At 35.8% G+C, this 20,823-nt stretch overlaps 3 protein-coding genes across 5 annotated transcripts in view; 2 read left to right on the top strand and 1 right to left on the bottom strand.

Moving 5' to 3' along the window:
- Positions 1-6,825, top strand: part of LOC140786477 (uncharacterized) — a 35,207-nt gene extending 28,382 nt beyond the window's left edge. For both annotated transcript variants that reach the window (XM_073134933.1, XM_073134934.1), the window contains exons 20-22: positions 4,253-4,318; positions 4,415-4,510; positions 6,434-6,825. In XM_073134933.1, coding sequence (XP_072991034.1) covers positions 4,253-4,318; positions 4,415-4,510; positions 6,434-6,553 — 282 coding nt within the window. In that variant the 3' untranslated portion in view covers positions 6,554-6,825. The remainder of the gene's footprint in view (positions 1-4,252; positions 4,319-4,414; positions 4,511-6,433) is intronic.
- A 1,760-nt stretch (positions 6,826-8,585) lies between these two features.
- On the top strand, positions 8,586-13,574 carry LOC140786636 (putative U-box domain-containing protein 42). Of its 2 annotated transcripts, none has more exons than XM_073135217.1 (4): positions 8,586-8,700; positions 9,425-10,570; positions 11,351-11,660; positions 11,814-13,574. In XM_073135217.1, exons 2-4 carry the CDS (start codon positions 9,491-9,493, stop codon positions 13,412-13,414), a joined length of 2,991 nt encoding a protein of 996 aa, XP_072991318.1. In that variant the 5' UTR covers positions 8,586-8,700; positions 9,425-9,490; the 3' UTR covers positions 13,415-13,574. The 2 variants fall into 2 exon arrangements, with proteins under 2 accessions (XP_072991318.1, XP_072991317.1); XM_073135216.1 differs by having other exon boundaries at positions 8,612-8,746.
- Positions 13,575-14,030: 456 nt separating this feature from the next.
- LOC140786638 (transcription factor bHLH77-like) lies at positions 14,031-17,420 on the bottom strand. Its single transcript, XM_073135218.1, has 8 exons — positions 17,287-17,420; positions 16,194-16,806; positions 15,870-16,079; positions 15,703-15,768; positions 15,557-15,625; positions 15,355-15,426; positions 15,041-15,181; positions 14,031-14,589 (listed from the first exon to the last, which is right to left on the bottom strand). Exons 2-8 carry the CDS (start codon positions 16,779-16,781, stop codon positions 14,482-14,484), a joined length of 1,254 nt encoding a protein of 417 aa, XP_072991319.1. The 5' UTR covers positions 16,782-16,806; positions 17,287-17,420; the 3' UTR covers positions 14,031-14,481.
- Positions 17,421-20,823: the final 3,403 nt, after the last annotated feature.

The raw sequence follows: 20,823 nt of genomic DNA on the forward strand, positions 1-20,823 counted from the left end.
CCCAATGCTAAAAAATGAGTGATAAATCTAGTGATATTAGGTTTAATGATCTTCCTACCACTAGTTATCTGCCTAGATAAATTAAAAACTTAACTATGGTTGTATATAAAATTTGTCAATCTCTGATATTTATGTATGACCATGTTAATTTCAAGCTCTTTTGTAATATCTTCTGATATAAGATCAATACAATATGCAGCACATGATATTCGATATAAATGATATCTTTTTATCATAAGTAAATTTTCAGCAGTTTTATAATTGGCCAAATTATCAATAATCACTTGAACTATTCTTTTTTTCACTTATTTCTTGTACCACTGTATCTATTAACTGATAAATATAATCTGTACTATTAAAATAAGCGGTAGTATCTACAGACTTTAGAAATATTATTCCCATGCCTAAATACACCTAAAACTTAATTATAATTTTTTTGTATTGTGTACTCCATCTATCACACGTCATTGTACATTTAAATTCATTCCAATATTGTTTAAATATCTCAATATAAGTTCGAAGCCCATCTAACTCTAAGTCAAGATATTTAGTAACAATACCATTTAAATAAGGAGGCAGAACACCAAGCCCTATTAATTCTATAACATCCACTATAGTGTTATAATAAGAACTAATAATTATATTGAAAGGAATATAATTGTAGGAGAAAAATTTAGAGACAACCCTACGAATATGTTTTTTTGCATTTTTAATTTCTTTGAGAGCTGTCTTGATCGAAGTCTGTGTACGACCTCTTTTTTTCTGAAGATATACATCCATTGGTCTAATATTTTCAAATTTTATTATAATACCAAGAGTCTAAGAGTAGATCGAAGTCTGTGTACGGTCTGAAGGAGGGTCTGAAGCACTGATACCACTATATGAGTAGCAGGAGCTGGGGCAGAAGTGGGGATCTGGGCAGGGGTAGGAGTCTGGATAGGGAGTAGGAGCTTGGGTGGGAGCAGTTTTTGATCCCGAACCAGGAATAGCAGTTGGTGCAAGAGCTGGCGCTTGAGCAGGAGCCGACTCTTGCTCCCTACTCCTGTCAGGAAATAAACTCTGGGCCGCAGCTCTTCGTCGACGACGATGCGTATACATACTGCCCCTTCAAGATTTATAAATGAGATAAGAATAATTTTACTGATTATAATAAAATTTTTATAATGAACCTGAACTGATGCCACTGGACCTCCACACAACTCTAAGGGTGATTTAAAATGACAATTTTGGCTCTGATACCAACATTGTCACGACCCAAAATAGGAATCATGACCGGCCATGCATCTCAATATACTTGAGATACACGAAGCCTTATCAATACTTTCTACGTGTACGATAGCCAAATAAATAAATAAATAAAATAAAAATATGCTTTATTAAATTTAAAATTAATTGCAATAAACATAAAACAATGTTACCATTTTATTGTCTCTAAACTAAATAAATAAAACTTCTATTCTACAGCATAATATTTAACAGAGCGGAAAAGTAAATAGATGAATCCTAAGTGGAGGTGGAGTTACGGTACATCTCGCTCAGTCTCCCCGCTGACTATTACCTGAAATAGATAAACAAATACAAAAAAAATAGAGTCCATGAGCCAACAACTATAGCTCAGTGAGTGAAATCAACTCGAAAATCGAATAAATTTTAAATCATATTAATGCTGAATAAATTAAACTAAGAGCAATAATATCCATAACAGTATGCAATAGGCATGCTCTCTAAATAATAACAAAGATAACAATAGAGAGAGTCACAACTTATAACCTTATACGTTTTCAACATATTAACATCTTTTAATATTTATAACTGTCATATGTCTTAATGAGTCTAAACCCTGTGGATCCAAATCAATTAGAAATCATCTCGAGATGACGCTCAAGACTTTTTTTCATAGCTGATCCGGTTGGGGTCATCAGATGGTATCACCCTGTGATCAACACACTGTCTTTTTCTCTAACCGTTGAGAGAAGTTAGAGTTACTTAGAAAATTTTCTCATTCATCCTAGGATTGTTTCCTAACCCCGCCAGAGTCACCTAAGAAAGTCACCGCAGTTATCTAATTTAGGACTTTTCCCTGGGCTTCCAGATAGACTTGAGTCACCACGGAAAAGCGCAAGCGATTTATACCGGGACTGTTCTCTAAGTCGTACCAATACTAATCTCATTTTTTTTTCATAAATTTCAATATTTGCACGAAGTATGGTGATGCACTGAGTATAATAATTAAATGCACATAGAAAATATAAAAATTAAATTTTCGCACGTATGGATAAAATAAATAGATTTACACATAGAAATTGCAATAATTAAATTTTTACACGTAAGGGTGAAATAAATAATTTGCACACAGAAAATTTACATGGTCTGATAAAGATACGAAATATAATAAAATAAATATATAAGTGAACCCACTCACCTGAGTCTAGGCAAGACAACCGAAATCTCAAATCTCTAGCTCACGTACTAAAAATCACCACATTTAATAATAGATAATAATAAAAAATTTAATTTGAGTAATATCAATATTTTTAAAATTTAAAAACTAAACAGAACTAAAATGGGTTTAATTTACCCATTTGGATTAGGCTGGGCTACTGCTGGCCCGGCCCATTCCAAAATAATGGATTGGGCTACAGGCCAACCCGCAGCCCATCCAAAATAACCGATTCGGGTCGGGTCTGTGGATCCGAAATCTAAACCCGACCCAAACCCAAACTTAAACGAAAAAAAGGGTTGGCTCGGGTTAAACCCTAGCCCAACCAACCCTTCCCTCCTTTCTCGCGACCGACGCGAGAAGAGGAGAATCAAGGGGGGAGGGTGACCGCCAGCGACCCCCGCCGGCAGCGGTTCACGACCACCTTCAACCTGTCCTCTCTCTCTCTCTCTCTCTCTCTCTCTCTCTCTCTCTATCTCGTCCTCACGAGGTGGAGGAGAACCCACCACCGATGGCCGACTTCGAAGCCGACGATGACTGGAGCCACGAGGGCTCTTCCAGAAGGCAACCATGGCGCGAGGCCAACGGCTTGGAGCTCTCGAGCATGAGCAGCAGCATCCCGAAGCTGCCGGCCGGTGAGAGTTGCCGGCGAAGCCGAAATCCCCAAATTAGGTATTTCTAATTTACTTTATTAAATTAAAATTAAACTAGAGGGATTAGAGAAGGCTCACCAGAGAGGAGTGTGGTGGTCCCAATTTTCTTCGGCGATGCTTCGACGGGCCGAACCCACGTCGCGATTCCGACAGTGAGGAAAGAAAGAGAACGAAGGAGGAGAAGATGAAGAAAAGGGAAAAGGAGGCTGGGGGTTGAGGAGAGAGAGAGAATTAGGGTTTTTATTTATAGGGCAAAGATCCAAATCTGAAACAGATTTGGATTCGGCCGATCTGTTGCGTCTCATCGCGTGAGGGAGAGGGGAGGGGCTGCACGTGCACCCTCCTCTCTCAACCCCTAATTAATTATTTTATTGCCACCTGATGTTGGTATCATGACTTCTTTTTTTGGAGCCATTTAATTTTAATTACCACCCCCCCCCCCCGGCACCAGTTGCTACTGTTTTTCATGCAGTAGCAGCACTGTTACAAATAGGAAGAGAAAGAGAGAGGAATTAAAAAGTAATTAAAATAATAACTCACTCGAGGTCGTCGAATCTTGGTCGCAGAATATCGCCAGAGGTCGAGGTCGCCGGTAGAAGAGGGGCTGTTGGGGAGGGAGGGAGGGAGAGAGAGGGGCTGTTGGGGTCCCCCCATTCGGATCCAAGTGTCGGCTGAAACTAGAAACCATGGTTAATTCCAAAGTAGGAAGTTTTGAATAGTATGCAATTTTGCATAGTGAGGCTTATAGAATCTTTTAGCTATTCCTTTTTTTTCACATCCGACTCTGATAAATTAGCAAGATGACATGGCAATTCAAGGAGGAGACTACCATCAGAAGGAACTTTAGGTCGGAATCGTAGTGTAGAATCTTCCTCATGTGGCATTATGTGCTCAAACCAATAAATCACTCATCGTAATGTGGGGTAATATATGTAGCGCTGATTGTATGCTCTAGATTATTCTTATTCAGGCAGATGGAAAGCAGATTCTCAAGTGATCGATCTTGGCACAAGTATAGCAGATCATTTTTGTCTGTTTGTTTCTTGTTTTATTATCTTTAGCTGTGGCTACAATAGAATGACTAATGGGTTATAGTTCAGCCCATAAATATATTTATAACAGAATTGTGAACTTAAGCTGATGCATCCATCTCTTTCAGGTCAAAGATGTTGAGTCAATTACTCTAGAGGATGCTATTGAGCTTTTGCAATATCCTATAACATTGGTATTCACTAGTTAATTTAATTCCTACCTCATTATGGATGGGTCATTTTATTTTTGTCTATTTGATATTCTCCATTACATAAATTTTGGAATGCAGGGAAAGCATCCAGATGATAAATACCCTGTTTTGTTAGCACATTCCAAATTTGGATTTTCTGTTAAACATCGGCGTACTGTTGCACCAGTACCAAAGGTATGCACTGTATGTTCTTTTTCATTATGACTAGTGAATGCTGCATTATCTTCTATGTAATATTGGTAAATTTTGTCATAAGCATTACACAATGTTAATTTATTTTCTATCAGCTTAAATTTTTAGAATAGTTGGTGAGTTAACATAATATTAAAGTAGAGATTCTAGGTGTGAATCATGCTAGATCCATCTATCATTTAAAATATAATATTTTTATCCGTTTAAGTTAAGTCCACTTGTTTGACCCATCAAGATGTCTCAAGCTCAGTAGTGAGGGGAAGAGTTAAAAATATAAAAACTATACTTTTTTATCAGATATAGTTTTTAGAGTAGTTAGTGAGTTAACACATAGTAATAGCTATTTTTTTGTTTATCTTTTCTATGCTAACACAAGTATGTTGTCAATGTTAATCATAACAATATTATGGAACAATTAGATATAGAGTTTAGTGTTTGGAAGAACATATTCTATAATTCTTATTTCTCTTTTAAAGGGCTAGTTCGCATGCCTCGTTTTGGGCTCTTATCTCAGGTCAAACATTTTAAAGGAAAATGCCCTAATTTTTCTTTTCATTAAGTGCTCTATTTTTTACTAAAGTTTGTCAGGAAGGAATAATTTTAATCTTCTATGCTAGTTGAAGATATATCTTCCTGCACTACCAGAAGTTGATCTTGCTATAGGCCAAGATGGGAACCATAAAATATTGTTGATGGACAAGAGATAGAGTGGCCTGGATGTCTTGTTAAATGATTTGATCTATTACAATATTCAAGGTTTAGATGATCTATTTGTAGTTAGAGATACTTTTTAGGTACTATATTGGTAATTTGAGAGAAGAGGTTTATTAGATTTATTACTTGTTTGATTTCAGCTTTGACCGGCTCCTAGAACTTTGAGATCAGCTATTTTGGTATGTCCACATTGGATCTTGTTTTTGGCTGAAAAGATATTAAACGAAAAAGTAACATTATAGAAAATTCGGATAACCTAGAAACTTATTTTTTTAATATGTTGAAATTTTGATGTGGTGATTTAGATTTTAGATTACTGTATTGTAGCATGCCGCATATAGTCTCCAATTAATCTCAGCAGTTGAAAAATGAAAACCACACTTGTCTACTGGGATGGAGTAAACCGTGATGAGATATGCCAACTAATTTTGTGTCCCTCAGTCTTCAAAACTGAAGATAATTATGCCATAGCAGTAATTTTGTTTTAGGTTCTGTTATTGTTCTAATTGAATGGTTTTTCATTTGGTCCATGGATCCCACGGAAAGAAACAGAAACAAAATGAGAATAACTTTTCCCAATCTGGAAGATTCTAAGTATGTCACTGTTCTGAGTGCAAAGAGATCATGGATATTATTATCCCTATTTATTTGATCAATGATTCACGAAGAGTGCATTTTGTCTATCTACGTGCTTAAATTAGTTGTAAATTTATGGGAGGCCTGCAAAAGAGGGAGGCTAGAACTGGTGGAAGGAATTTGCTAGTTGGTTGTGTTGAAATTTCGGTTTAATGATAGCTTGTATTGCATACATAATGAGCAGATTTTGCAGCAATTCATGTTTGTCCTTTTGGGCTAAAATTGCTACAGAAAAAGCTCTTGAAGTTGTGTGTCATATCTTCATACCATCTTTATGACATCACTGCCATGTTTCTGTATGCGTGACTTGTTTATTTAAATACTCCTCTTCACAATCTACAGCAAGCAATCATTAAATAATATGTCATTACAAAAAGTTTCCTGCTCTTAAACGAGCTATGTACATTTGTATCTGCCTATAATACTAATCACTTGAATCATGCACGTCCAAGTAATAGTTTTATTCATTGATCAAAACAACATCGAACGGTCTGCTCTGTTAGCATTTCCAATCAGCATCTTAATGGTGGAATGTCTTATAATTCATGATGGCAGACTCTAGATCCTAAGAAGGTTACTCTTGAAGCTGGATTGAAGCTTTTAGTGAGTAAAAATGCCAAACAATTTGGTCGGCCCAAAGGCAAAGGAAGATCAGAGGAAGCCGTGTGGGAATAACTGAAACCATAACAGGTCATGGGTTTGCAAGCTGTGCTGATACAAATCCGAAATGACTTAACAAGTAGGAGGCTATAATGCTGAGTTTGCACGATTTCCTCTCCCAGGCCCATCGCCATGAACTTTTATTATCTCAGTTACAGATATTGACACAAATTTCATGCATTTTTTATTTGTTATTTACAAAAGTGTGAGTTCATTTTCCTCCGATGTAGAAATTTCAAATTTTGTCGTAATTCTATTATCTATTACTATTCTTGGGTTTTAGCTCATGGCAGCTCCGAGATATTCTTTTCTCTTTAAGTTGCTTTTACTTGATAGTTGAACAAGGGAGTTCTTCAAGGAATACAATTTGCCTTCTCTTAAATGTTGGCTTAATTTCTTCGATTCCGACCAATCTGGACTCAATACCTAGTACTCAGGTTCCTAGATATGGTATTGGCTTCACTCTTTCTTTCTTTTTTAATCTTTATTATCTTTGTTACCAAATATTGGATATCTAAGCTGATGTGTTCCTCCGATCTGCAGGTCGGCCAATTACTCATTTAAGTCCACACGATTGCCCTACTTTATCCTGTCAAATTTTATTTGGCTAGCTAGCAGCAAGAGTGGGGGTGACCTCTGTCAACAACAAATGAGAAATCGTTAATTCTTCTTGATTTCTTGTGGCATTTGTTGTAATTGCAGGAAGCTTTCTTTTGCAACCCATATTGCTTGCTTTCTGAAAAGAAAAAAAAGAAAATTGTGAAAAGAACCAGCTTGCTTGCTTTCCTGAATGGAAAAGAAAATTTCCAAGTGTCGGCAAAATAAATCTTGAATCTCTTTTAGTTGGTTATCTGCTTAGACTTCCTGTTTTATTTCACTTGGAATTGACAGATAATTTTTAAGTGCAGTCGCTTGACAAGTCATGTTCGAGCTACAGAACCCAGCTTCTTCTGCTCATTTATTTATTTATTAGTAGATTATGAGCTAATGGGCTAATAATAGCTTAGATAAAGGAGACCAGTTGCCTCTGATATATAGGTTGAATAAGTAGGTCAATTCTCCTATTGACTTATGAAATGAACCACATTAGGATCAAATTATGTACACATAGCACTTCAGTGTAAAATTTATCAAATACCAACTGAAATTAATGGCATAGGTTGTTATGATCTGATCCCTGGGTGGTACTTAGTTTTAAATTTGTTGTCTGATTAAGTTGTAGAAATAACCGCTACAAATTTGTTGGTGGCAGTTGAGGCAGATGATAATAAGTATTCTCACCTACTATTAGAAGTTTACTTTAGAATGAGTCGTCTTGTGATATGAAATTTGAAACCCTCTCATTAAATTTAATGTATCAGTTGCATCTGATGTAACTATGCATATGTAATGATGTTGATTTCTCTATGAAATAGTTCACAATTATAATTACCAGCCAATATCTATCGGGTTAAGTGATGTTAAGATGACTAGGTGCAGTTGATTTGGTACTACGAGTCTATTTTCTTGCTTCCGTCCACATCTAGAGTGATACACGAAGAGAGAAAGTTACAAATAGCTGATTCCCAACAGTTCGGATTAAAGTGCCGATTTTATCGTTATTTCCTTTTTCATAAAAAATACCAACTTATTATTCATACATAGCCAAATAAAAAGGATGCATATTCTAACCCTAAACCCTCAAAATTTGTTTAGGGTACCAAAATATACAGCCACAGTGTTAGCGTTTCTTGTTGAATTAAATTCGCTATTTCAGATGTATCTGCGTGGCGTGGCATCCATGTAGATTAAATGTCTCCTGCTCTTGTAAATAAAATTTTGAACTCGTCTAATTGGGTACGATCTTTAGTGTGCAGAGTTATATTGGTTAGAAAAGCTCGGTGTAATTAATATATCATCTACGTCATCATAGTGCAATTGTCAAATAGAAAAGATAACTACAAATATAAGAAATTGATTAACTTGCTATATACGTTACTTTTAGAAAAGTCAAAATTAGTTTAAAACTTTTAAAAGTTTTTTTTTTTTTTTATAACTCCGACAAGGTATACGAGTATATCAACCTCTTCATAAGGGGAACAGAGAATAAATTAATTTGACTGATTCAAGAGGAATTTCCATTTCAAGAGAATCGGTGAGGATGGAAGCAGACTGAGTACTGGGTAAGAGATTTGTTCTTCCATCGCTTCCTCCTTGAATGAGATGTCAGTAAGTATTCAGAAGCTTACCCTCTTCCCTTGTACTGGTTTCTGTTTTCTTTGCAAAAAGAAATAGCATAAAAGATCAGATTCTTTTCCTTCTTCAGCTTATAGAGAAGGAAGAGTTACTGACTGCATTAACTGGGAGTATGAAATGATCATGTTAGATAGTTAATCTATTAGGTGCTTAATGATTTAATGAACGACAAGACTTAGCATCTGAAATCAGTTTGTAAAACTTAACTGCTAGATCATAAGGAAAGGCTCGCATGCAATTATTAGAACTTAGAAGTATAGAACAGCGTTTCACATTCAGGCATTCAGCAAAAACTGTGTTCAGTCTTTAGAAGATTTATTTGCTTTTATCATCACAGAATTAAATAAGATTGCGCAGTAAATCAAGTCTTCAGAAAATTTCAGACATTCAGTTTTGTTTTACATGCCCTACCCTGCTTCATTTCCCATAACGAAGCGTTTACTAGAAAAAGTTAGTATAGAATTATACATCATTATCCAGAACTTTGTATATAGTAATATATATATATATATATATATATATATATATATATATGCATGACTTTTTTGTCCATTGATCTACCTTTTTTAAAAAATTCTTCCAGTAGCACCAGCAAGATCAAAGATTAACCTGCTAAAAGTAAGTACCAACCTGTCTTCTCCTTCATTTCAGCTTACTTTAGTTCAAGACCAAAAGATAGCTCTTACCGAGTCGCTATTAGTTTCTATATCAGAGGTCATGTCATCAGTAACTGCTGTGGATATTGAAAAAGAAAACATTTTGGAGTTAGGATGTTATCTCTATCGCACATCTCCAGCCATAATGGAATTGCAGATAACACAAAACTCACCAGAAAATGCAACAGAGATTCTGCAATCAATATCCACCAATGTGGACCTTGCTAAGGAGGTTCTGGCAAAATGCAGTACTGGAGCTCTATTGATTACGGATGATGAGTTTAAACACATAATTGAACAGTTGGAGAGACTGATAAGAAATATCGGTGTGAATCTCAGCAAAATACCAACATCCACATTTGAGAACCGAGAGTACGCTAAACGTGCAATCAGCTCACTTTCAGAAGAGATGAAACATGCACACTTCCTAGTGGGTAGAAGCCAACAGTGTGGACATGAACCCAAGTCTGAGTGTCAATCCATGGAAGAGAAGGTAATGCAAGAAGAACAAATTCCAGTTCAAACTTCAAGATTGATGTCTAGGAGGCGCAGTTTGCATAATGGGGGCATGCCACGTTTAGTAGATTTTCTCAAAGGAATGCACTATGGCGCAAATGAAAATGGCAGCCAATCATTCAGCACATTACCACAATTAGCAGAATACATAGAACCTTTGTATGATACTTTCTTTTGCCCGTTGACCAAGAAAATCATGGTTGACCCAGTCACTATAGAAAGTGGTGTAACATATGAAAGAAAAGCTATCACTGAGTGGTTTGAGAAGTTTGAAGATGGTTCCGAGGCAATAGTGTGCCCAACCACAAGGATGAAGCTTCAGAGTAGAGTTTTAAACTCCAATATTGCATTGAAAACCATAATAGTAGAATGGGTAGAGAGAAATGAACTAACCAGAATAAGGGTCGCTCGTACTGCTTTGTCTTTAGCAATCTCACAGGCCATGGTACTTGACGCAATTCGCGACCTAAAGAATCTTATTCAGAAGAAAAGACATAATAGGAAACATATGCACAATATTGGAATTACAAAATTGCTAACACAGTTACTGGAAAATGATGACATGACAGTTAGATGCGAAGTGCTGGAGTTTCTATGCCTATTAATCGAGGATGAAGAGGGAAAGGTATGACCTATCTCAGACTTTCTGCCTTTTATTTAGCACTAAGCTGTTTGTGCAGGAAAAATATAACTACCTCTGTATGCAGGAGAACTGCAATTATTAGAAGATATTTAATATGCTGAGAATCAATTTGGTCATTACAAAAAAAGTAAACTTCAGCTTTGGAAGATAATAGTCTACTTTTTCTGTTGAATCTTGTTGGTTACTAAAACCTGCAGATTTTCAGTTTATTTAATTATTATAAGGCTGAATCTAAGTGAAACTATCAGCAAGCAATACGTCAAGGTCATTTGGCTACTCCTATTCTTGGAAATAATAGAATGGTAATAGAATTACATGATTCAGACAAGGTAGATAATTAATTTAACATTGATCGAGTGTTTTAATTTCTACAAGAACTAAAGCTTTGATGACTTAATTGAGACAATAAAATGTGATCACACTAAAGCCAATTGAGACAAAAATATATCATTTTTTAAGTACCATCCTGTCATAAATCTAACTTATTAGCAGCAAAAGACGAGTAGCTGCTGTGAAAAAATCTACAGAATCTGATACTCAAGTAAAATGAGAGGACTAATAGTCAAATAGTCTTAATTGATGCTGCATTTACTAATAAAATGATGGAAACAAAGACATGATATATGCACAATCCGAAAAGAGAAAAGAACCTTTTATGATGTCCTTCAATTATTTTCCAAAATATCCAAATCAACAGATCTAATGAATCGATAAAGAAGTGTATCTCCATCATCATCTCATCGATGGCTTTATGTTATGCAGGAAATCATTGGAAAGACTAAAGTCATCACACAGATGGTCAATGTATTGTCAAGTAATAATTCTCTAGAAAGGCGTATGGCTGTTTCTGTCTTACTAGAGCTTTCAAAATCCAATCTGCTGCTTCAAACTATTGGATCTATTGCTGGAGCTATATTGATGCTTATAACAATAAAGTTCAATGAGTCTGCTGACCAGCTTGCTGCTGACAAAGCAGGAGAAACTTTAAGGAATTTGGAGAAATGTCCAGAGAATATCAAGAAGATGGCAGAAAATGGCTTCTTAGAGCCCCTTTTGAACCATCTTGTTGAAGGTAAACTGTAAACTACAAAAATTAACAACATTGTGTCATATTCGAATACATTTGCTAGTGGTATTGAACCAGGATCATCATAGTTGGTAAGAGCTCTTTTATCATACATATATTCAACATATTCTCTAGCTAATGTTTCATGAACAAAAGCAGGTCCAGAAGATACTCAGATGGAGATGGTAAGCTACCTCAGCGAACTTGTCTTAAAGCAAGACATGAAGATAAACATTGCAGAAAGAACCTCACAGGCACTAATCAAAATGATCCAGAACGGAAACACCATGATTCAGAAAGCAGCATTCAATGCTCTAGTCCAGATATCATCCTACCATCCAAATAGCAAGACACTAGTTGATGCTGGTGTGGTTCCGATCATGATAGAAGAGATTCTTACATACAGAATCTGCAACGAGCCCCTGGATTCGAAGGAAGAAGCAGCTGCTGTCCTTGCCAACATATTAGAATCTGGTATTGACCCTGATATACTCCGAGTGAACAAGGAGGGACACACCATCACTTCCCATTACTCCATCTACAACATCACCCACATGCTTAAATGTTCGATCACCGACAATCTCAACATAAACCTCATCAAGATCTTGCTTTCTCTGGCAGAACTACCAAAATCTTTAGACACCATTGTGTCGGTAATCAGAGAAACTACAGTGAGTTACACAATCATCGAATTCTTGAACTCTCCAATGGAAGAACTTGCAATTGATGCTGCAAAGCTACTAATGACACTCTCATCCCATATTGGCCATACGATAGCAGAAGGATTGTGCAAGACACACGGGCAACCTGCGGGCCTACTCGAGAACTTCAACCACAATCTTATCACCAAAAGGCACGCCTTTTCGGTGAATCTATTAGCAAAGCTCCCACACCAGAATGTAACACTCAATCTAGCCCTTCTCCACCAAGGCGCAGTGCCAATAGCCTTAACTAGAATACAAGTAATCCAGAGAGGGGAAACAAGTACAAGCAGGTATGCAAGGCTCTACCTTGAGGGTCTAGTGGGCATCCTAGTGAGGTTGACCGCCACCCTCTATGACCCAGAAATACTACGCATGGCAATAGAACAGAACCTGACCTTGGTGTTCACAGAACTACTGGCCAGGACAGCAGGAAGTGATGAGGTCCAAAGGCTTGCAGCAGTTGGACTAAAGAACCTCTCGTCCCAATCCATCAACCTCTCAAGGCCACTTGAGCTGAGTAAACCAAATAAAAGAATCTTCTTGCCCAAGATCCTCAGATTGGGTTCACAAAGGGGAGGGAATATGGGCCAAAGAACCAAACTTTGCCCAGTTCACAGGGGTGCTTGCTCCACAGCGACCACCTTCTGCTTATTGGAGTCCAGGGCTGCGGAGAGGCTGCTGGGTTGCTTGGAGCATGAGAACTATAAGGTGGTGGAGGCAGCACTGTCAGCTCTCTGCACACTGTTGGACGAGAGGGTGGATGTAGAGAAGAGTGTGGAGATTCTGAGTGAGGTGGATGCAGTGAGGCTAGTGCTTGGGGTGTTAAGGGAGCACAGGGAGGAGGGGGCGTGGGAAAAGTCCTTCTGGGTGATTGAGAAGTTCTTGCTGAAGGGTGGGGATAGGCCAAAGAAGGATATCTCAAGTGATAGAGTGCTGCCATCTGCACTGGTGACTGCTTTCCATAGAGGGGATGACAGCACAAAGCAAGTGGCTGAGAACATACTGAGGCACCTCAACAAAATGCCCCACTCCTCCAGTAATTATGTGTCTGTGTAGGTAATTTAGTCTCAGTATAGGTGTATGTATACTGTTCTTTAAATGATGCAGTTTGCAGTTTTGTTCTGTAAATGGTACAGAAAGTGATGATACCATCTAATTGTATCTCGCAAGTATTAAACTTATTTTTCTGTAATTAAATGCTTGTGAGCTCCCAAAACTGTCTCATCCTGTGGCTTACATTGTGGAATTACTTCTTGGAGATGTATTTCATCTTTAACAGTAAGCATCTTCCTACTTGATAGAAAAAACAACTTTTTACACAGGTAAATGCATCGAAACTACTGTCCATCAGAGTACCTACATACATAACAAAGGATCAGAGAAATTGAATCTGTCATCAATTTGAAGTCATTGATGTATTCCTATGTTTGCCTCTCAATGTCTGTGAGAGAAGAATTTGTCATTATACAAGAGTAGACCAATTTGGAGCTCATGAAAGAGCACAGTATAATTGTGGCAGGAAAGACTTTCAAATTCAAAGTTCAAAGTAAAGCAATTGAAACATGATATAATTATCCAGTAAAGTGAGCATATAGTAAATAAATTCTATAGAAACACGACCTCCTGTAAACTGCACACTAAACCAGTATAGGTCACTAGGTTAGACGGTCACTTCAGGAGAAACCCTTATGCAATTTATTTCAGCATTCTGTAATTCCAGATTTTGAAACTACCAGTGGATCAACTGTAAGTTAAGAGGAAAGCAGAGGAGATATATTCCCTCATAAGTATGTCCTCTTCTATGCATTATTTACTAAACAAGAAAATAATGTAAACGAGATATGTAACTAGTCCTGAAGTAGCAGATCTTGGCTGCTCCACAGCAAGCAACAACAGCCCTTGCTTTGGTCATAAAATTTTGATCTTCCATTAAAACTTTCAGATATTTTTTTTTGCATCCTTGCCTCCTCATCTTCTTAAATCAATACTCCAGATATCAACAATCATGTGCAACAACATAACAGTAACAATAGAGCAGTCCAAGCTTGATTTCTGCATGAAGTGGCGGTGCTGTAAAACCATCTGATTGCCTAGCCATCAGCAACTTGGATGTGAAGGTGGCTTCATATGTGGAATCCATCACGAGGTTTACCATTTTGCTCTTGGGTCCTGAAAGGAGGATAAGTTGTTCGCATAGCATTCTGGAATTCTTCATTCCATATATTAGGCATCTGTTCAATGATTCAAAGGCAAGAGTTATAACTTCATCTCAATCAAAATAATATGGAATCATTTAATATAAACATAATTTAGCATCCTGTGTTCAAGCAGCAAAAGCATTTGAAAATTGTAATGTTAGTGTCATTATCCTTATCTTTGTTGTGTTGTGAATTAAGTTCAATCTTGGGTCGCATTATCTTGAAAAAAGTCCTACATAAGCTGTCAAACTATCTCTTGTACTGATTGTTAATAATCAGTACAACAGGCATTTGGCAAGAACAGTTTTCAGAGCCATTACAGGTGAATCTGAGTACTGTGTCTCAGACTTGCAAGGCAATAAAATACCATCTTACTTAATGGACTAAAGTTATAAAAGTGGAAACATATTATCATTATCAATCTATGAACCAGAGTTGCAAATTCTTTGTATACATTAGTAATAGCTAGGTCAGCAATAATTACTCTTCTAAGTGCATCTGAAGGGTTCACTATGCCAGACATCCCATCTTGAACCAGACGTTGTTGAGATGGATGTGTCTGAGGATAAATCATATCAGGTGTGAAGCTAATGGCAGATGAAGGACCACCACAAGAGTGAAGAACCTGCTCAAAAAGAACGGATAGCGAATTATATCCAACCGAACAAAGACTATCAATTACTCACTATAATCACTGTTTTATGAATAAAGAGGATCATTATATTAAATCTGAGAAAGAGATTATCTAAACCTAGAGAAATCCCAAAACACAAGTATGCAAGTCTTCAATACACATACATCTTTGGAAAGAAATCCTTCTATGTTGAAGTCTAGTTTTGGATTGACAGCTGCAAGCTTCATGGACAAAAACTGGAAACAGAAAAGGAAAACAAAGAAGATAGTTTTATTCATGATTAGCTTATCTGCAGAAGCAATTTAGAAATTTATGTGAATACATATCGTAGCATACATTACAGCTTCTAGCAGAAAATGTGCATACCTCAACTTGTTGTTGTAGTGATTGAACATAGTTGATGATTTCGTCTAGCATAACTGCCTTCCCAGTGACCTAAATTCACATGTTCAGAAGGAATAAGTAACATACAAAACACTTTATGTTCCAGAAACCTAGATGCTGTTACTTACTTTACTGCAGCCAGGAACAAGGTCTTGAAGAAACTTCATCCTTTCACTAATTCGTTCCCTCCTCACCTACATTATTTATCAGTTTGAGCAACCAGGCTAAGCTCCTTAATTTCAGTAAACTGATGATGAAAAGCCTATAATTCTTAGGAGCAAAAAGAAGGCCTTACCCTTTCAGCAAGACTGTGGCTATTAGTTGCCTGGCCACGCCTAGCCCTGACATGAATGTAATCTTCCTTGTTTGCATCCAGTACATCCTTCACTTGCTTCCCATTACTCTTGCCAGTTGCCATAGCTGGGTGACTTTTACTGTCCATGTTCTCTTTTGAGGCTTCCAAAGGCAATAGTGGCACACCTTGTACTTGGCACATTTCCATATCCTTTCATGTAAAAACTTTGGATTATGTCCATTTGTGATAGAACAGATGGCTGACAAAACTTGAGACAAGAATATTCAACAATACTGAAAATGGACATAAATATCGACATGATACCTGATTTGTTCTTTTCCTTTTCTTATCACTAGATCCCTTGGAAGAGTTATCATCAGCTTCAGTGGCCAAGTTAGGCTCCTCTTCTTGACCATCTACACCGTATTCAAGCTCGAACCGTTCATGGCTGTCCATCTGTTTTATCACCCCAGGGCTCTTGCTGCCTAATCCAATATCATTAGGCAAGCAGGTGTCTTCAGAAATTTCAGTCGAATTCATTTCACTTTTCTGACACGAGACACCCTTCGACGCATTACAGTAAGAATTTAAGGTGTCTGATATACAGAAAGCATTTGCCATGCCACCTAAGTTGTTGCTATTGAAGCAAGAAATCCTTGCAGCACGCCCTATGAAGGAAGAATTAACTGGGCAGTGGGATGGAGTTGGGTTCCAGAGGCTAATAGGAAAGGAATCCAAGGATGAGGAGGAAGCCATCTGGCTTCCTTGGCAGATGGAAGTTGAAGGATCAATTGGCACCAAACCGATCAATGGATTGCCAAATTGCCAGTTGGTCGAGATATGTGAACCAGGGTAGTTCAGATCATCACCATTCTTCTCCAGTCCACATTTATCTTTCTCATTCATATCCATCTCTATATTCCTCACCTTATGAAAACTAAATCAATCAAATAATGGCAAAATGGATCAGTTATGTACCTTTTCTTTCAAATATCAACAGTACAGCAACACCCAAACCATTCAAAGGATCTAAAAAACTTTTGGCACAACCTAGTTGAGATCAAAAGCCAAAAACACAATCTCGAGATCACAAATAGAGATAGAAGCTAGGCTAATGGCATCTAATGCCTCTTGAGATTCAAGAGTGCAAGCAGCCAATAAAATCTAACAACAGCAAACAAGACATTGTGGGCTCAAGAGACAGGAAACCCAGCTGTAACCAGAAGTTGAAAAGCCAAACCAGCAGAGAATCTTGAAACCTCAGCACCTCCAAAAGTCCATGAACACAGTGACAGAACGCAACTCTTTCATCACCCCTATCATTCTCTTTGGCCAGAGACCATCCTTGAGCCAATATAGCAAAGTAAAAAAAGACCAACCACTCAGCTAAAAGTAGGGAAAAAGAAAAGTTACCCACTTCAGATTCCTTTCTCCTTTTACCACCCCTGTCCTCCTTAAATCCTTTCCCTCTTGAAAACAACAATATAAAATGGGAGCTTCCTTCAATGGCTTTTACTGTTCTCCATTGCTCGTGAAGAGCAAACTAAGAGATTTGCAACAACAAAAAAAAAAAAAAAACACCTACTGTTCTCCAATCCTTGCATTTTATACACACGCCTATACATCATTAACCACCGACACTGAGAAAGGCAAAAAAAAAAAAATTCAGCATATCCGCCAATGAATTCTAATTTTACTAAACAGTTTACGACAAGTAATATGTGCTTTTTTTTTTGTGTGTAAACGTAGTAAAAGCCAAAAAAAATTGGATTAATAAAAAGGTTAAAGATAAGAGGTTTTTAGTAATAAGATTAGAAGCTAGGTGGCAGAAATAACCCAAAAAAATAAAAAGAACACTTGAACTCCCTTATTTGTTTAATCCAGTGAACTTAATTTAATGATTTCTGCTTTAGCTTTTCGAACCATTCTTTAATTATGCTGTTTAACTTTGTTCTTTTACTAAGCATCTAACTGGCTTCCTGACATTGCCAACTTTTCGTATATTTCTTTATCTATATCTTCTGAATGAGATGTGCTGTAAATAACACTACTCCATTATTATTATTTTACAGTTTAAATTCTAAGAAATCAACATTCCTACAATAATTTCTATGTTCGTCTAATCGTCCAAGAGTTTCCAAAGTATTTAAAAAAATTTGGCCGGCAAATATATATATATATATATAAACTTGATAGGTAATTAACTTGGGTATGTGTGCGAGACAACGGAACGGAGTTTCCGTCTCACTGTTAGAAATATGTGATATGCTTTAAAATCCGAGTCATAATCTAGGTGTAGCATAAACTCTTCATCATATAGTCTTTATTATCCTTCACACTTCACCGTATAAATATTTATTATTTAATATGTCTCAAGAAATCACACGATGTTGTTAGTTTTCTTGATGGTCAGTTATCATATAAACAAATTAAAATAGAAAAAAATTAATCGAAGATATTTTTTGAAGCATAAAAAATAAAATGCAAGAATCGAATAATAACAATAATAAAAGCAAGATATATGTTATTTTTATATAAATTTCCTACTCTTCTATTTGCAAATATTTTTCATCTATCTTAAGCCTTTTCTTCCACTTGCTAAGACTTTGAGAGTTCAAGCTATTACTAGTTAATTGGCAAGTGTGCTTGAGATTGAGTTTGCACCAAACATATTGTTTATTATTATCGGCCATCAAATTAACACTATGGGAATTTGAGAATCTTTCATTGTATAAATTAAGATTCGCTCAAGATTGCTGCATATTTAGCAAAGATTCCTACGATTTATCTATTTTTAAATGCTTCGCTCGCTTTTGATGTAACTTCAGAAATGTAAGATTTAAACCCACAACCTCTAACTTTGATATTATATTAACTTACCAACTGATTTAAAAGCTTAAATTCTTAGCCCCCGTTTCACTTGTGGAAGAAGAATAGGCTTATACTAGAATAAGTCTGATATAGTAACTAAACAATATCTTTTAGCTTATTCTGGTATAATAATTTATCATTCTCTCTCATCTTATTATATACAACTTTAAAAAAAAAGTATAATAATTTATAATTACTATATTAACTTTAGATTAGATATTATTTAATTACGCATCACCTTAACTATAATTGAGATTCCTTCTCTTTTTTTTCTTTTTAAAAAAATAATGATAAATATCTATATTACCACGCACTACAACGCACTGCTACTACGTAGCTACGCATTATCACGCACTATAATGCATTGTCACTATATAGCCATGTATTGCTACGCATTGCATACTTGGAGCATAACATGTTGATAAAAAATGAGGAATGGTGGTGTACAAGAGGGGGTTGACGTTGTAATAGCTCTTCAAGAATATATCCCATTCCGTATACATTTTAGTTTATTTTTTTATCCACAATTTTCTATTTCCACATTGTCGTGATAGATTCACACTTTAAGCGTTATGGTACAATAATTGCGAGTTAGAAATATGTTTTAGAACTGTGATTGCTACCTTAGAGGGTAGCGATTAGCCATGACGGTTCATTTTACCATTTTGAGTGCAACTAATAGTAACTAAATTATTTTTCCTATTTTCTCAAATTGTGTACAAAGATTCAAGTGTGTCTACTAGCTAAAATTCAATTTGTATTTCAAAGATTTTTATCTTAATTTTTTGTCTTGTTATAATAAATTTTTTTTAAATTTGTAAGTGTGATAGCTTATCTATGATAGCTTAATTTCATTGGGCTACAATGAGGTTGAGTTAGTTGGGTTTTAGTCATGTGAACATAAAATTGTTTATTAAATAGTTCAAAATTTTTAAACATGACCTATTTATTAAATGTAGTACATGGGTTATAAATGTTTTACAATATGGCAAATTATTTAAATTTATATAAGTTATTTGAGTTATAAACGAGTTTATTCATATTATAAATTGATTGTTCAAGTAATAAATGAGCTTTTTGGATCGTAATTGGGTTAGCTCATCATAGATATATTGGTAAGAATGAGTTGGGTAATAAATACAAACACAAACACAACTCGTTTAATAATCAAGTTAGGCAGTTATGACTCAAATCTAATTATAGTAAACTGACCCCTTGGATTTGTGTTGGGTTATCAGATCGATCGGGTGAAAAATTGTCACTCCTAATTTATTGTGGCTTAATTTTTTGTCAGCAATTTTTATTTCCAAACAGTATTGATATTTTTACTATTTGTTCTCCATTCTTAATTAAATTATGGACATTTGTGATCACAAAGTTCGATGGATTTTTCTTTCTTGGGCTGCTCTTTTAAGGTTTTGAAGATGCAATAAATGGATAAAGGAGATAATTGTTGAGCGTTTTATAGTTAAAAGTACTAAACTATTCAACGTCTTATTAAGACATTAAATTACTCATTTTCGTAGATCATAATTTTTTTAACTAATAATCTATTTTACATATATAATATGTCGTTGTGAAGATGAAACAAAAACAAATGTGATTGTTTTGATTAAAGCTTAATCGAATCTCAAACAAGAAAGATATATATAAAAATATAAAGAAAAAAATTGTATCATTATAATTTTGTGTTCAATTATCTATTTTAGTCATAAAATATTATTGGAAAAGATCTATAAGTTTGAATCACACAGTCATTCTCCGCAGCTAACTATGCTCAAGATTGTAAAAGAAAGGCGGTAACTCTTCCAAATTTTATTTCAATTTTCTCTGATAAAATATTCAACTCTTCGACGTTGTCTAATATAAAATCCTGATATGATTAGCGCCGAGTAAAATATATGGCTACAGTGAAACAGACCCATTTTAGTATTAATTTTGAGGTGTATTTTATTTGGATAAATAACGTATAAAAGAATGCTAGTTTGCTCAAAAACTCAAGATAATCAAGGAAATAAACTATGAAATTCGAACCCAACCCCGGACCGTAGAAAATGTATTAATATCCTAAACTCTTCGTTTA

This window comes from Typha latifolia, chromosome 4 (assembly GCF_019914945.1).
Source record: "Typha latifolia isolate L0001 chromosome 4, TyphaL0001v2, whole genome shotgun sequence".
Classification (NCBI taxonomy): Eukaryota; Viridiplantae; Streptophyta; class Magnoliopsida; order Poales; family Typhaceae; genus Typha; species Typha latifolia.

Bases quoted from the DNA above. Each gene is read 5' to 3' on its own strand.
- LOC140786636 (XM_073135216.1), top strand. The intron at 10,571-11,350 runs GTATGACCTATC...TATGTTATGCAG, and splicing joins TCGAGGATGAAGAGGGAAAG to GAAATCATTGGAAAGACTAA. The intron at 11,661-11,813 runs GTAAACTGTAAA...GAACAAAAGCAG, and splicing joins TTTGAACCATCTTGTTGAAG to GTCCAGAAGATACTCAGATG.
- LOC140786638 (XM_073135218.1), bottom strand. From the start codon at position 16,781: ATGGATATGAATGAGAAAGATAAATGTGGACTGGAGAAGAATGGTGAT. The intron at 16,080-16,193 runs GTATCATGTCGA...TTTACATGAAAG, and splicing joins AAAGGAAAAGAACAAATCAG to GATATGGAAATGTGCCAAGT. The intron at 15,182-15,354 runs GTATGTGTATTG...CTTTTTGAGCAG, and splicing joins AAGGATTTCTTTCCAAAGAT to GTTCTTCACTCTTGTGGTGG.